Source organism: Coenobita brevimanus, chromosome 57 (assembly GCF_032717465.1).
Source record: "Coenobita brevimanus isolate Jiangsu-jjx chromosome 57, ASM3271746v2, whole genome shotgun sequence".
In the NCBI taxonomy this organism is placed as follows: domain Eukaryota; kingdom Metazoa; phylum Arthropoda; class Malacostraca; order Decapoda; family Coenobitidae; genus Coenobita; species Coenobita brevimanus.
In genome coordinates, this window is record NC_137010.1 from 7336612 (window position 1) to 7353207 (window position 16596).

General features: G+C 43.5%; 1 protein-coding gene across 1 annotated transcript in view; it reads right to left on the reverse strand.

The window, feature by feature from the left end:
• The window catches only part of LOC145402074 (uncharacterized), a 71076-nt gene extending 56556 nt beyond the window's left edge, over nt 1-14520 (reverse strand). The window contains exons 1-5 of the mRNA XM_080274179.1: nt 14491-14520; nt 12784-13048; nt 9350-9513; nt 8611-8808; nt 383-517 (exon numbers count right to left, since the gene is read on the reverse strand). Coding sequence (XP_080130305.1) covers nt 383-517; nt 8611-8808; nt 9350-9513; nt 12784-13048; nt 14491-14520 — 792 coding nt within the window. The remainder of the gene's footprint in view (nt 1-382; nt 518-8610; nt 8809-9349; nt 9514-12783; nt 13049-14490) is intronic.
• Nucleotides 14521-16596: the final 2076 nt, after the last annotated feature.

The following is a 16596-nucleotide window of genomic DNA, read 5'->3' on the forward strand; positions in this document are numbered from 1 at the left end:
ACCTAATCTAATCTAACCTAACCTAACCTAACTCTAAAATGACCACAGACAACCAAACATAATCTGGATCCCAAAATGACATAACTCCAGCATAACCAAAGCTGTCTTAATCTGAGCTAACTTCAACATGACTTTAGAAGACCCAACCTGATTGGACTCTTAACATAACCTAACCCAACCCCAACCCCTCTGACACAACCTGAAATGGCCTGACCTAACTCAACCCATCCAACATGACCTGAAACAACCGAACCTAAATCAACCCTTCCATCACCACCAAAGATGACCCAACCTAACCCAACCTTGCCAACATGACCTGAGATGACACAACCTACATCAACACCTCTGACACGACCCAAAATTACTCCTGGCCTGAGCTGACCTCCTTCTCCCTGGTGGCAAGTTGGTCCTGAAGGCGGGTGATCTCCTGCTGCAGCTGCTGAGCCTCAGACTGGTCCTGGCTCTCCTGATTTGACCGGGTGGACCGTAGCTCATGTAGTTCTGACTCAAGTCCAACCTGGGAAGAAGGACGAGGGGATAGGTTGATTTTTCTTCATTATCTCTCAGCTCCTCTCTATGGGTCATTAATTTTCCCTTATTTTTCACATTTTTTATCTTACCCATTCATCTCTATCTCTCACTCTTCCTCTCTCAGACAGTATGCTAGTGACTATTTACTCTTCATGCATCAGATGACTGTACTCATCTTAGGGGCGATCTCTCTGCACTAGACCCTCAAACAAACGGCAACAAAAATTATGATCCACTGGCATTTTATTAAATAAATTAAAAACTACATAAGAGTCAACTTTAAACAACCTATCCATCTTCCAATTTTTTATTGTTCATTTTTTGCAGAGGCACAGATGCTGGGGGTAGGCTTTTTGGCCTAGATAATCAAGGCAAGGATGAGTAGTCACTTTTTCCCCGAGTACCATCATGTACGCAGTTAACACAACTACCCATCAGAGAAAGACCCATAAGGGCCACATCCAGGCAAAGTATATCAATTCACCAAACCACCAGGCATCCATCTGTTGCTTATATGGTTAACATCCACTATAGCAAATGGTTTCATAGGTTTCCATTAACTATTTGGCCTATCAATCTGTGCACAGTCAACTGAAGGTAGCAATACAATGAGGACAGAATGATGGATGGCCCCATCTAACACTAGCAGAAATGAAAACTACAGTGCAGAAATTCTTTTTGTGAAAAATGGGAAGGATAAGTTACATATAAAATGCACTAGTGATGTCTTGCACAGGGGTAGGCAAAGGTGGTTCAGACATGTTCAGTTAGGCTAAGGGAAGATCAGTATGCAAGGATGTGTACAAGTATGAATGTGGATGGAAGAAAAATAAGAAGTTATTAAAGGAAAACATGGGATACGATGTTAAGAGACAATATCAAAGGTAAAGGTGAAGCCAGGTAGGGTGATGATGATGATGATGATTAAAAGGCACTGCCAGGTGATGAAGAGACAGGGACAACTTTGAGGTCCTACAGCTCCATACTTTGCACATTTCTCCTCTCTTGATCTACATATCTGTCAACACATCTATGCATGATTCCCAGTATATATTTATAAATTTATAAATGCAATACCTAGGAAGAGGAGGTTACAACAGACTTCTACACTGCTTTACATGGACTCAGCTGCAGTTTCTCTTTCCCACCCAGTCAAACCTATCTTTTTTATGACTTAAAAAAAAAAATAATAATACATTTAAGTCATACACCACCCCACAATAAGGACTGTATGGCCAGTCTGATGACACTGTATTTCAGTCCCATAAACCTTTTCATTTACAAAGATGTAATTTTTCATTCATTCTGGTATGTGCTGGACTATTTTATTTAGTTTACAAAATGCCTTACATTGAAGAGGTTAAAAGTGCTTCTGCAGTTTTGGCAGTTCAAAGCAAAACAGTGGAAGTGATTGTCACTGATGCATAGCAATTTTATTCGGGCATGAAACTCAATCACAATAACATGTAATGATGGATGCAACTGGGCACAGTAAGAAATAATCCTGGATGTAAAATATGAACCAATCTTGCATGAAGCTGTAAGACAATAAAATACTCTGGCTGGGTTATGTAAAAATTAAAACTTTTATACAAGTAAGGTAGCTAATTATAACTTAAGTCCTCTCAAATGTATTATTAAATTTTACAGGAAAAATTTAAGTGCCCTATCTAACCTAAACTAATAAACTCTTGCCCTAAGGAGCTAAAACAGAATTACTCACACTCCTAAAAACTAATCCATACTCATCTTACTCAATCTTAAAAAAATTCATTCCTCCTAATATACCAAAAATAATAAACCTAACAAAATCTCAACTATCAATTCATCTGAAGTGCAGTATCTGAACTCCATTTTTTCCATATCCAATTCACTTAACACCATCATCATCATTAGCCTCGCAACACCATTCCAAAACTAAGGTCTCTGCCAACTATTTCTACTTCGTTCCATTAGTTGTTTGCTTCTTTCATCCCAGTCGAGTAAATTTACAGGCTTCATTCTTCCACCTGATTCTCAGCTTTCCTATTTCTCTCAATTCATCTCCCTGTTGCTGCTATGATACCACAGCCATCCATTTGGTACATATTCAGTTAAAGATGTGACCAGCCTAACAGCATTTCTGCCTTTTAGAACTTTCAGCCTGAAGATGTACTTTGCATCATATTCATCTCAACACTATATGCTTTTACTTAGCTTATGAAACACCCTCAGGTTAAAAGGATTAAAAACAATTACAGTCGAGGAGCGACTGGGTAAATATGATTTGGTGCAGATGGGGGACGTGGAAGTTGTGTGCAGGATATTTACAGAACAAATACATGCAGCATGTGATGTGGTGTGTGGGAGGAAGAGAAGATGGAGGGGGGTGCAAGGAACAGCGTGGTGGACTGAAAAGGTGAGACAGGCTGTGGCACAAAAGAAGAAAGCATACAATGAATGGATGAGAAATAGGGGTGTGGAAGAAGTTGAGAGGCGGAGGAGAGAGTTATATGTAGAAAGAAAGAGAGAGGTGAAAAGATTAGTAAGAGAGAGTAAGAAGAGAGTGGATGAGGAATTTGGAAGGAATTTGAGTGTAAAGTGGAGGGACTGTAAGAAAATGTTCTGGAAAGAGGTGAAGAGAGTAAGACAGGGTGGAAGTGAGGTTAGCAGAGGAGTGAAAGATAAAAATGGTACATTACTAGTGGAGAAGGGAGAAAAAGTGAGCAGATGGAGAGAACACTTTAAGGAATTGTTGAACATACAGGATGGAAGTAATGCGAGTATAAGTGGCTGGGGAATGGCTGGGAGAAGGAGGGAGGTAAGAAGACAGGAAGAAATCAGTAGGATAGAAGTTGTGGAGGCAATGAAGAAAGTTAAATTGGGGAAAGCCCCAGGAACTGATGGAGTGTGTGGTGAAATGCTGAAGCATGGGGGAGAGATAGTAGTGAATGGATATGGAAGATGTGCAGACTGGCCTGGGAGGAAGGTACAGTCCCAGAGGACTGGCAGTCAGGTATAACTGTTCCCTTGTAGGCTACAAAGGAAAAGGGGAGAAAGAAGTGTTTGGTAATCACAGTGTAACAGCAAAAGTGTATGGTAGGATACTTACTGACTGAATTAGAGATTAGGTGGAGAAGAACAAGGAGGTTTTAGGAAGGGAAGAGGTTGTGTAGATCAGATATTCATTGTTAAGTCTTTAGTGGAAAAGTTTCCAGAGAAGGCAAAGAAGTTGTATGTGGCCTTCATGGATTTGGAGAAAGCATATGGCAGCATGTATAGGTAAGGAATGTGGAAAGTATTAAGGATATAATTATGGAGTAAATGGGAAGTTGTTGAATGCTGTGAAGAGTATTTATGATGGTGCTAAGGCTGCAGTGCGTGTGGATAGTGAACTGAGTGAACACAATCCATGCCTAACCTAAGCCAACTCAACAACACTAAAACTAATAATCCTGGATTATTAGTCTTAGTGTTGTTGAGCAGGCTTAGGTTTGGTATGGATTGTGTTTAGCAGAGATTTTGTAGATAAAACAAAAGAAGGGATAACTGCTATAATTAAGCCTTCCATTGCTTTCAGTGCACTTAAGTGTTATATTCATGCTAATATAAGTGATTCTGTATTGTGCTGCTAAGTGATATCCTAACACTAAGATGGTTATAAAGTGGCCACCCCTTACGGGATTAACGTGTCTGGCAATGGATAGATAGAATTATTTGTCACCTGCCCTAGGGTGGGAATGGAGGTCCAGATGATGATGATCATCGTGATAATGAATTATTTGTAGAGTACTACACTATGAATTAACTTCATCTTCCTATTTTCTTATTGCTCTATTGCCTGATGCCTAATTGCAGAATCATCCAAGGCAGGAGAAAAAAAAAAAAAAATGCTGAATCCATTTACGTAGTGGTACCAAGTAACAACCAATCCTCTATTATTCCTTGAGAGGCATTGGGAACCGAGTTTAAGCTACCCTAGTCCCGAAAAATTCAGAGCAGGTGCCCCTTGTAGAATTACATGATATTAGAAAAAAATAAAAAAAATAAATGATAAGTACCAATATAGAACCAGCACTGCACTTCAAATTGTGTTTTACATTTTTAACCACCAGGTAACTAATGAAATGTATTAGCATGATTTAACCCCTAAAACGCGGCTGTGTACGCGCGATCCCCCCCCCTGTGGCGGGGTTGTAGCGGGGTCTGAGTACCTGTGGAAAAATATTAGCCAAAAATCATAGATTAACCCTAGAGCATTAAAATTTTTAAGGCATATATTACTTACATTCAGCTATCTCCTGAGCCACATGTTGAGCCTTCGTTGACTACCCAAGGACTTGTGAAGACTTGCAAAGTTGGGTAACAAAGTCTTCACTCTCACACCTCCAAAAACCCGGTTTTCTTTCTACCACAGCCTCAATCTGTCACAGTACACTTTATACAACAACGTACAGGTTGTTTGGAATCCGTATTTGTAAATAAGAACTGAAAATAAGGCTAAAATGGACGGAGCGCACGGCCGACATGCAGCGCGGTGGCGATCTTCCCGTCAATATTGTCACATTTGCCTTTTCTCGGCAAAAAACACGTATACTCCTTTTTTTTTCCATCATAGGACTTCGCAAACGTTTGCCTGTCACTATTACGGTAATAAAAATCAATGTCACTGCCAGTATTGTGGACTGGGAATGAGGAAGACCACCGCGGCGCGAGTTTATTCAGCCTTACGGCAGGCACTTTATTCTCGCTTCTCCTGTCGGCCACTCGCACTTCATTTCTATCGCTCACTTTCACTGTATCTTTTTTTTTTTTTTGCCTTATTCATCAGTGTCACTGTCCAGTGTTATAAAAATAATATTTTATACACAAAAAACTTTTACTTTCAGAACATAGAATAGGAAAATATGCTTTTATCTTTTTACACTGGAGTGACTGTCACTCGCAATACTTATATGATTACTATGTACAATTATTTACAACAAAAAACACTGTAACTGTCAGTGCTTTTACAAGTACATACACTAATTTATACTCATCAGGCTGTCACTGTCAGCACGTAAAAGAAAACTAAACAATATTATCACTGTCACTCTCAGTATTTTTCCCAATATTTTTACCCTTATTTTCAAAATCTACTTAGGCTGTGGTAGTCGAAAAAACACGGGTAAGCACAGAGGGGAACTTTGCACTCTTTGCACTGCAAGGAGGTGTGCCTAAAAGTTCTTTCCTGCCTGGTAGTGTGGCTGCACATATGACACCTCCTCAGTGCTTTCCCCCTCTTTGCAGTGGCTGGCAGTGGCTCCAGGCGGTGTCGCTGAAGGTAGGCCATACACTGTAGGCGGTCTGGAGGTGTGTGAGGGTGGCGTTTGGGACCTGTTGAAAGCACCTGGCCATAACGCTGAAGCAGCTGGTAGACACAAGTCTTGGAGAATCTTCTGAGAGAGTAGTTGGCTGGCTTCCTGTTCTTGATTTTATACAGGATGAAGGCGTTCAACATGCACATGTCAATCAAGTGCAAGAACACCTTCCTGTACCAACGACGATTTTTCCTCAGACAGTCAATCTCTCCAATCATCATATCCGACTTGTCCACCAGCCGCATATTGACGTTATAGTCAATTACAGCATCAGGCTTCATCACAGGCTCGCCAGTCCTTCTGTCGACCTTCCCTGTTGCCAGCATTTCACCCTTGTGTACTGTGGTGAGCATGTTCACGACTCTCTTATCATGCCACCTGATCGCAAGCATCTTGTCAGATTTCTTCAGGTGCACGTCTCCCCGCTTTGACTTTTCAGCCTCTGGGAAGGCAGGGTAATGTGCCCTGTTACTTCTGACAGTGCCACAGGAGCCGACGCCGTGTTCAGAAAGGTACTTGGCGAGTTTTGGAGCTGTATAATAATTGTCCGTATACAGGACATGATTCTCGCCAAAGTACTTTTCCAAAAGCACTTTCACCACAGAACCAGAGAATCCAAGGGGGTCAGTCTTATCCAAGTCGACATTGCTGGCGGTGTAGATGACGAAGTCAAGGATGAACCCCGTCTTGCAGTCGCACAGCACGAAAACTTGATTCCAAAGCGGTGGCGTTTGCTTGGAATGTACTGGACAAACCGAAGACGGCCCCTGAACAATACCAAAGACTCGTCAATCACGACTTTCTTGAAAGGGCGCAAGAACCTCGTAAACTTATCTTTGATCATGTTCAGGATTCCCCTCACTTTCCATAATGGGTCAGTTTGGGAAGGCTCATCATTATTCGCGAAGTGAAGATAAGTCATCAGCTGCCTAAAAACGATCGCGGCTCATGTATTTATTGAATATTGGTGTTGGGCACAGCCTGCCGGAACCCCAGTACTCTTCCAACTTATGCTTCCAGTTGTGTGGCATAAGCAACATCAAGGCAATAAATACAAAAAGCTCATGGATCGTCAAAGGCACCCATGATGCCATCCGCGACGTGGATGGCGTCGCAGCCTCACCTTCTTCTTCGCGAATTGGCGCACATTGCCCCTCGTACCTGTTGGTCTCGGTACAGATGTGCTCCATAACCTCGTCGTCAAGGAAGGCCAACAGGTAGTCAACACATTCACCATCGTCGTCCACAGGGAAGTCAGCCTGAAGTCCACACTCACTTTCGTCCAAAGGGCAGATCTTCAGGCACAAAATCTGATCCTCTGACCACACAAAAGCATCTAAAGTTCCCTGCCTAGGCTGGGAGGTGCTTGGGGCGGCGGGGGTGAGGCAGGTCGTGTGGGAGTGGGTGAGGCAGGCTGGGCAATAGTAGGTAAGGGAGAGGTTATCCCAGGCCGTGTTGGTGTTGTGGTGGTGGTGGTGGTGGTTGGAGGGAGATTATCGCTTGGGTCAAGGTCACCCGCGGTGGCGTGACTCCTGAGTTGCCTAGTGGGAGTTAGCCTAGGGGACTTAACTTTACTCACACGAACACTAGGCCTACGATAACCTCTCATACCTAACATTGCTCGTCTACTTCCCTTTCTCGGTGGTGATGGAGACTCCGATGACTCAGGAGACAGGAGAGCAGACGAGGAGGGACGAGAGAAGAGGGCTGGGAGAACGTGGCGGGCTTGCGGTGGTGTGGCGTGGCGTAGTGGACAATGGCGGTGCACTGCTGTCTCCGCTCCTCTTCCTTTTCTCTCCCTTTCCATATTCGAGGCCCCTTTTCACCGGGGCCTTCCCTGTAGAGGTGCTGGGCACAGTCACAGTTTCCTCGGGCACAGAAATCATCACTTCCGGGGCTGAATCAGCACTCGATTGTGTCTCTGATTCAGCCAGGCTAGACAAAACACCCACGTCACTGCCGTAGTCCATAGAGGCTTTCAACAGTTCAGATGCTATGGCCGAGTCACTTAGCCCCTTGGTAGTCACTTGTAAAAAGTTTTGAAGGGCGTAGAGGTAACAAAACCCTTTTTGGAGGGCTAGAAGGCACGGAACTAGAAGAGCTAGAGCCTGACATGGTGTCACCGTGGCAGATTTGCGTGGACTGACGCTAATCTGGGGCAAACCGCGCAAAAAATGACAGTGTGACAACTGGGGAAACAAGCGTTTCCCAATAGCAAAAAGTGCTTGCGAGATGACGGCGCAGATTGACACGTATCAGCCATCCGCGCATTGCCATATCGCACGACGAGGGAGGGCCGCGCATCGGTGCGTCCGTGGGTAAAAAAAATGAGACTTGGCAACAACCGAGGTCAGTAGTACAAAGGTCAAGTGTGCTAAAAGTAGCTCACGGGTGGCGGGACTGAGAGACAATACCAGCTTGAGCCTGCTTGCCCGCGGTTATTCAAAATTAACTCAAATCGCAAACGCGACGACCCGCCGTCTTGCCCTTTGGGCCGACCGTCGCAAAAGCGACGATCCGCGTTTTAGGGGTTAAAGTTCGATAACATTTCCCTGCTGGCTGAGACAATGGAAGATGTTATATGAAACATTTTTTTGTGACAGCAATATGAAGTACACAACAAAAACATATGAGAAAGAAGAATACTCTCTAACCTCCAGTGAGGAATGAGAAATATGGAAGGTAGGACACAATGCTTATGATAGCAAAATAACCCTCCCAACCCAACTCAGCCATTTACCTTCTCAGCTTGCAGTGTATCAAGTGTGGCTCGCAACTCTGCTCTCTCCACTGCAAACTCAGAGGCTCGTGATTCCAGCATGTCCTTCTCTGAGCGCAAGGACCCATTCAGCTCTATTGATTCGGTCAGCTGTTTACGTAGCAAAACCACTTCTGATGTGAGCAGTGTTTTAGACTCCTCCACTGCCTCGAGTTGTGACTGTGGGACAAGGAATTTGTAAATGATAATACTGTAAGACTTTGAATGAAGGAATGGGTAGGAAAATACTGTACAATACGGTAAACAGAAAAAGGTTATGATGATGATGATGATCTTACAGGTACCACTATCATTTCTAGTTGGTCAAGTCCTCAAATATAAAGATGATGATGATAATTCTAAAACTCCACCTTTAATCCTTTTGCCATATTATAGAACTGTCCCATCATGGTATTTGTGACACAGTAGTTAACTTTTCATTAAAAAATGATGCTGGTGATGATTACTGTAAAATAGTCCAATTGCCAACTCTGTAACCAAAGTCAAGTTTTAAAACAGAATGATGATGATGAATTTAGACTAATTCAACTAGCTACCATTTCTGAAGTTAAAGTAAAATTTTCTTTTCTGTTAAAATTCTTCTTTATATTTTTAAGAGTTATAAGGTTATGATGATGATGATGTGCATGTGTCAGTGCATGTCTGTGTGCTTACATACATGCATGTGTGTGTGTATGTGTGTGTATTACCACCAACAAACCTTGTGCACAAAGTTGTCCTCTCCGCCATCCTTTTTCTTGAATGCCTCCTGGAGCCGCTCCACCTCCTTCTTCAGTTCCTCTGAGTACCAGCGCTCCTCCCGCAAGTTTGTTGACAGTTCTGTCAATTCCTCTCGTAGTGCTTCGAGACTGTGTCCACTTGTGTCTGCGTGAGAAAGAGGATACCGGTACTGTGAGTAAAATGTGATGGAAAGAAAGTGCGAATAAGCTGCAAAAAGGCGAAGGGAAAAGATGACTGAGCTCAAGGAGTGAAATGAGTAGGGGTAATACTATACAAAGGGAAGGAATAACTGAGAAGTTGAATGACTGGGGTTTGCGAGGTTAGTGTGTGCAAATAGTGAATGGGAAGAAGTGAAGTGGAGATGAAAGGACAATATTTGGGAAAGGTGAGGACTAGGGAATGGAGTGAAGGAAGAGGTAAATGGAGAAACAGGAGACATGGAAGAGGGATGACGAAATGATGAACATGGGGAGAAGAAAGAGTAAATGTGGCGAGATGATGGACTGAAGGATGGGAGAAGAAGGGAAGGAAGGATGGAAATTAAAGAGGTAAATTATGTGAGGGAGGCATGGGGAGAAGTGAGACCAGTGAGGAGGCACTGTGAAGGAGATATTCATAAGATTGAGGTATGTTAAAAATGAAGAAAAGGTGAGGAAGAGAAAAAGGTGAGAAGTGGTGGAGAGGAAAAATGAAACGAGAGAGAGGTGAGGGAGGGGAAAACATGGGATAAGCTGATGACAGCTGAAGGGGAGATGGGGGACTGAGGGAGAGATGGAGGAGGGAGAGGTAAAACTGTATTTGAGGGAGAGATGAGGTAGGAGAAACATGAGGGATAAGAAGGGAGTTACAGGAGAGGTGAAGGAGATGAGAGAAAAGGGTATCAATAGGACAATAACAGGATAGGAAGGGATGAGGGAGAGGCATATGCAAAAATGGGGAAAATAAAACAGCGACAAAATTAATGGAGTGACATATGAAAGAAAGGTGAAGAGAGTAAATGAAAGGTTAATCCCTTCAATATTGTGATGCATTTTCATAACACTCTTCCCATCTCCCTCTCTAGATGATTTTATTCAACTAGATACAGCATTCACTTATCTCTCCACTATCAGAGGTCTTTCCTAACCTGAATAAAACTGTTTGGTAGCGCCTGAGTAAAATATAAATTGTCACTGGTTGAGAGGTATATGAGGGAGGGGGGGGTGAGTTGGGGGGAGGGGAGTCAAATGGTGGGTGACAGAGTGACTTGGAGGCGTTTTGTCTGCGGCCACCCTTTGCGGGACTAGAGCGTCGGGCTATAGATAGATAGATAGACAATTTGTGCAACAAAGGTAAAAGAAGCAATGAAGAAAAAGAGCAGAAGCAGTAATGGACAAGTGAGGAAGAAGAGAGTGGGAGCGATGAAGACAAAATTAAGAGGTAATGGAAGTGACACAGAGAGGTGAGGAAGGGTAAGGGAAGTGAAACAAAACAGGATGAGATGAAGGAAGAGATGCAACAGTACTGTGAATGAGAGATGAGGGAGAAATGTGAGAAGAGGTTGGTTAGAGTATGGTGAGAAATGAGAGAAAAGTGAGGCAGGCATGATAGATGAAGGGAAGGGAAGAGTGCAACATAGGAAAACAGGATGTGAATGAGATATGGAAGAGAGAAACAATGTGAAAGGTTGGGTTTAGGGTAAGGTACGAGTTACAAGAGTGAGGAGAAGGATAAAGGAAAAAGAGAAAGGTGAGTCAACAAGGGTGAGGAACCTTATATGAAAGAGAGAGAGAGAGAGAGAGAGAGAGAGAGAGAGAGGGGGGGGGGAGAAGAGGAAGGTAAAACATGATATAAAGGAAAATGAGCTAATGGAGAAGGTAAGGCAGAGGGAAACAGACAGGGGTAGAGATAGGATGCAAGTGAAAGTTAGGTGAAAGGTGAAAGTGAGAAAATGAAAGAAGAAAGGACAGGGGAAAGGACAAGAATGGAAGAAAGAAAGAAAAGGCACTGGGGAGAGAGGAGAGGAAAATGGGTGAGGGAGAGACTGAAAAAAATAAAAGAAAAAAGAAAAAAAAAGAAGGGAGACAAAGAGGAGAGGGAAGGGAGTGGCAAGGGTGATGAGAAGGGAAAGGTGACATACGGAGAATAAGTCAAGGGTTAGTGGGATGCAAGAGAGGGAGAGAAAAGTTTAGAGGGTGAAGAGTGAGATAGAGAAATGGAACGAGAGCAAAAAGAAAGGGTGAAAGAGAGGGAGAGGGAGTAAAAAGGGGGATATGTGAATGGGAGTGTTAAAAATGAAAGAAGGAAACTGAAAGGTGAGCTAATGGAGAAAAACAGGTGAGATACAAATGATGGTATGGGGAGAAATGGGAAAAGGATAAGAGGGTAAGGGGAAATAAAGGGAGGGGGAGAGGGAAACATGGATGAAGGGGAGGAGGAGAGGGAGCTAAAGGGATAAGGAGGGGGAGGGGGAGATACAGGGATGGGGAGGAGGAAATATTGGGATAGGGAGGGGAAGGGGAGATATAGGGATGGGGGGAGGAAAGGGGAGATATAAGGATGGGGAGGGGGAAATATTGGGATGGGGAGGGGGGAGGGGAGATACAGGGATGGGGAGGGGGAATGGGAGATACAGAGATGGGGAGGAGGAAATGGAAATACAGGGATGAGGGGGAAGGGGAGATACCTGTATTAGGATAGGGAGGGGAGATAAGGGGGAAGGTGAGGAAAGATAAGAGGGAAGGAAGGGAAGACAGGAAGCAGAGGATGGGCAGATAAGGGACATGGAAGAGGAGGTAAAAGGGACGGGAAGGAGAAATATGGGGAACTGGAGGAAAGACAATGAGGAGGGAAGGGGTGGTAAGGGGAAAGGAGAGGAAAGATAATGGAGAGAGGGAGAAAATGACAAGGGTAGGGAGATTAAGGGGAGAGGAAGGGGGATATAGGAGATGAAACAGGGAATAAGAGAAAAGTGAATGAAAAGGTTAAGGGTGAGGGTGAGGCAAAAGTGGATAAATGAGGGAAGGATGGCTGAAAGAGGAGACACTGGTACGATGAAAAGGGTGAAAACAGAGTAGAAGAAACGAAGGCGTGGAATACTGAGAAAATGGGAGAAGTAAAAGGGAGGGAAAAGTAATGGAAAAGTTAAGGACTGGCAAGTGAGGAAAAACAAAGCAAACAGGAAAGAGTGAATATGAGAGAGAAAAAAAAGAATAGGCATACAAAGGAGGAGTGTGAGAAAAGTGTTTTAAAAAAAATGAAGAAGGAATGATAGAGAGAAAGGGGTAAGAGAACTGAGATACTGGAGGGCTGATATATTAGGGCACTAGATGGCCTGAAAACCAAAAGCCTAGAATTAATACACATAGAGCAGATTAAACAGGGCCGACAATGTTGCTCACACACTAGCTCCACTACCCAAGCCTATACACGGACCTTTCATACTGTGCACATTGGCGTAGTGCTTCTCCAGCTCCGGCTGTGAGTTGAGTCGAGCCTTGCAGACAGGACAGAGGTAGTTCGCGGATGGCTCAATGTGCTCAGCCTCATAGTGTTCTTGCAGCAGCTCTGGGGTGGGCAGGCGGAGGTAGCAGGTGGGGCACAGGAACCCTTCCACCCCCTCCCCCATGTCTGAACCCCCGTCCACTCGTTCATCACTCCCAGCAACCTGTGGGCCCACCTCACGCACACGCTCTCCCACCTGAAGACAGGACAAGGCAACAAATTATACATACTGTATGTCCTCACTTTACAATGCATTATCTGATTTTTTTTTTTTTTTTGCTATTATGTATGCAATAAATAATAGGAATATTCTATCAACTGCACCATCCCCTCTTCCCTAGATCTGATCACCCCATCCACTGATTCATCACCCAGAGCCATCTATGGGCCTATCTCCAGCACACACTCCCTTTTCTGGTGACACAAAGTGGTGATACAACCTGCACCTCTGAAACCATGTAAAAGTAAAGAAACAGAAGGGTAAGAGACAAATGAACAATGTGGAGGGACAAGGCCAAAGAGAATAATCAGTGACATGCATTTGAGACAGACCAACAAACAACCACCTCACTAGCTGAAGGATACATAGGAAATATTAGGTTTTAATTTGGCTAAGGTAACACCTGTGAATGAAATGTTAAATCCTATCCATATTAATCCTTTCAGTGGATGAAATATATTTAGTACAATACTTTTTGTGTCTCATACTAAACTGGTTTATTCAGTGGAGAAAAACCCCAACCAACTAATGAGAAGGTTAACAAATGAAACAACTGGCTTGACAAAGGTGAGTTACTGGCATACCTCTCTTAGGGGAGTGGGAAATGTTCCCCCAAGCTAGACCTTATTAGACCATATAGCCCTGCTAGGTGACAGGAGGATGCTACCCCTCCCAGTATGGCAGCTACCGGTCATGGCTCAAACTTATGACCCGCTGGTCCCCAGTCCGACACTCTACCACTGAGTCGCCCTGCCCCTCTCTACTTGGGGGGTAAAACTTGAGCAGTGAGTGACAGGCTTATTTCTGGGCTCCAGGGTGTTTTTTTTTTTTTTTTTTTTTTTTTTTTTTTTTTTTGTAAGAGAAATTTATGAGTACCTGGTACTCTATTTTGAATTGAAAGAATGGCCAGCTGGTGTGAGACATACAACTTCAGAATGAATATGGGGAACTATAGTAAGATGGTCTGGGCATAAGCAAACACTGCAAAGATAGGGGGCTAAATACAGCTAATGTATGAAAGTGATACCGGTATTCAGGATAATGTTGGAAGATGAAGACCCAATATGGAATCGAACAAATTTCAGTGAGGAATGGAAAAGTTGATGTTGGGTATCAAGTGAAGAATAAGAAGACTGATCTTGGACAAAAGAGCAAAAGAATGTTCAACATATTGCACTGAACTTAAACTGACGAAATGGTCATGGGAATATCACAACTCTCACAGAACAGACTCTTGCTACTTTTATCATATGACCATCTATAGTATATTACTATCATCACTCTCATTAATACTACCACCACTGACTTCACTACCTCCACCACCACTGTCACCACCACCATCACTATTACCATCCCCTCTCTATTTGGATAAAGTACAGTATCAGATTTATGTTTTTCATACCCTCCCTCTTCCTCACCTTGTTCATGAAACTTTTGAAGGAGTTCATGATGGCAGCCCTGTTGCACTTTCTGACACAAAACTATATTGGTATCCTGCAAAAAAGGAAATGAATAAATATAAATCAAATTAATCAGTATATAAGTGTAAAATTTTTTCTATCTATCTATCTATCTATTGCCAGACGCCTCAATCCCGTTTGGGGTGGCCACAAACAAATCGCCTCCAAGTCGCCCTGTCCCCCGCCATTTCACTCCCCTGCTCCCAACTCACACCCCCCTCTCTCATATACCTCTCCACCCCATCTCTCCATCTCATCCTCGGCCTCCCCCTCCCTCTTTCCCCCTCCACCTCACTCACATACACTCTCTTCATCAGTCTTTCACCCTCCATCCTCTCCACATGGCCAAACCACCTCAGTGTGTTCCTCATAACGCTTCCTATCACATCCACATCAACACCACAACGCTCCTTTATATCCTCATTCGTCAGCCTGTCTCTCCATGTGACTCCACAGGCTCCTCTTAAATAACTCATTTCCACGGCCCTCACTCTTGACTTGTGTCCTTCCAACAACGTCCAAGCTTCACTTCCGTACGTTAGAGTTGGTATCACAATACTGTCATGTAGTAACTTTTTCACTTCCATGCTCACTTCCCTGCTTCTTATCACTGCTTTCAAAGAACCGGCAACCTTTCTTCCCTGCTGAACCCTTTCAAGCACTTCACCCTCCAAACCTCCATCCTTACTCATCACACTACCCAAATACTTAAACGTACTCACATTTTCCAATTCCTCACCATCCAACCTCGCTGTACATTCACTGACTTCACCTCTCTCAAAGACCATCACTTTACTCTTCCCTACATTCACCTTTAGATTCCGTTTCTTACACACTCTCTCAAACTCATCCACCAAGCCTTGCAGCTCCCCTTCGTCTTCACTCAACAACACAGTATCATCTGCAAACAACAGTACAGGGAGTTTCCAAACACTATCCTCTCTCACCAGAGCCACTCCAACATCCACTACCCTACCTTGTACCTCTTTTATTACCCCATCCATGTACAGATTGAACAACCATGGAGACATGACACATCCCTGTTTCAACCCAACTTTCAAAGAGAAAAATTCACTTAGTTCACCATCCACACGCACTGCAGCCTTCGCACCATCGTACATACTCTTCACAGCATTCAACAACTTCCCATCTACTCCATATATTCTTAACACTTTCCACAATCCTCGTCCTATCCACCCTGTCATATGCTTTCTCCAAATCCATGAAAGCCGCATACAACTTCTTTCTTCCCTTCTCAAGAAACTTTTCCACTAAAGATCTGAGAATGAATATCTGATCTACACAACCTCTTCCCTTCCTAAAGCCTCCCTGTTCTTCTCCAACTAATTTCTCTGTTCTTTCTCTAACTCTGTCAATAAGTATCCTACCATACACTTTTCCTATTATACTAAGAAGACAAATGCCCCTATGATTACCACACACTTCTTTTTCCCCTTTTCCTTTGTACAAGGGAATAATTATACCTGACTTCCAATCCTCCGGGACTCTACCTTCCTCCCAGGCCAATCTGCACATCTTCCACATCCATTCTACTACTATCTCTCCCCCATGCTTCAGCATTTCACCACACACTCCATCAATTCCTGGGGCTTTCCCCGATTTAACTTTCTTCATTGCTTCCACAACTTCTATCCTACTGATTTCTTCCTGTCTTCTCACCTCCCTCCTTCTCCCAGCCATTCCCCAGCCCCTTATACTCGCATTACTTCCATCCTCTACGTTCAACAATTCCTTAAAGTGTTCTCTCCATCTGCTCACTTTTTCTCCCTTCTCCACTAGTAATCTACCATTTTTATCTTTCACTCCCCTGCTAACTTCACTTCCACCCTGTCTCACTCTTTTAACTTCTCTCCAGAACATTTTCTTACAGTCCCTCCACTTTACACTCAAATTCCTTCCAAATTCCTCATCCACTCTCTTCTTACTCTCTCTTACTAATCTTTTCACCTCTCTCTTCCTTTCCACATATAACTCTCTCTTCCGCTCTCAACTTCTTCCACGCCCTATTTCTCATCCATTCATTGTATGCTTTCTTCTTTTGTG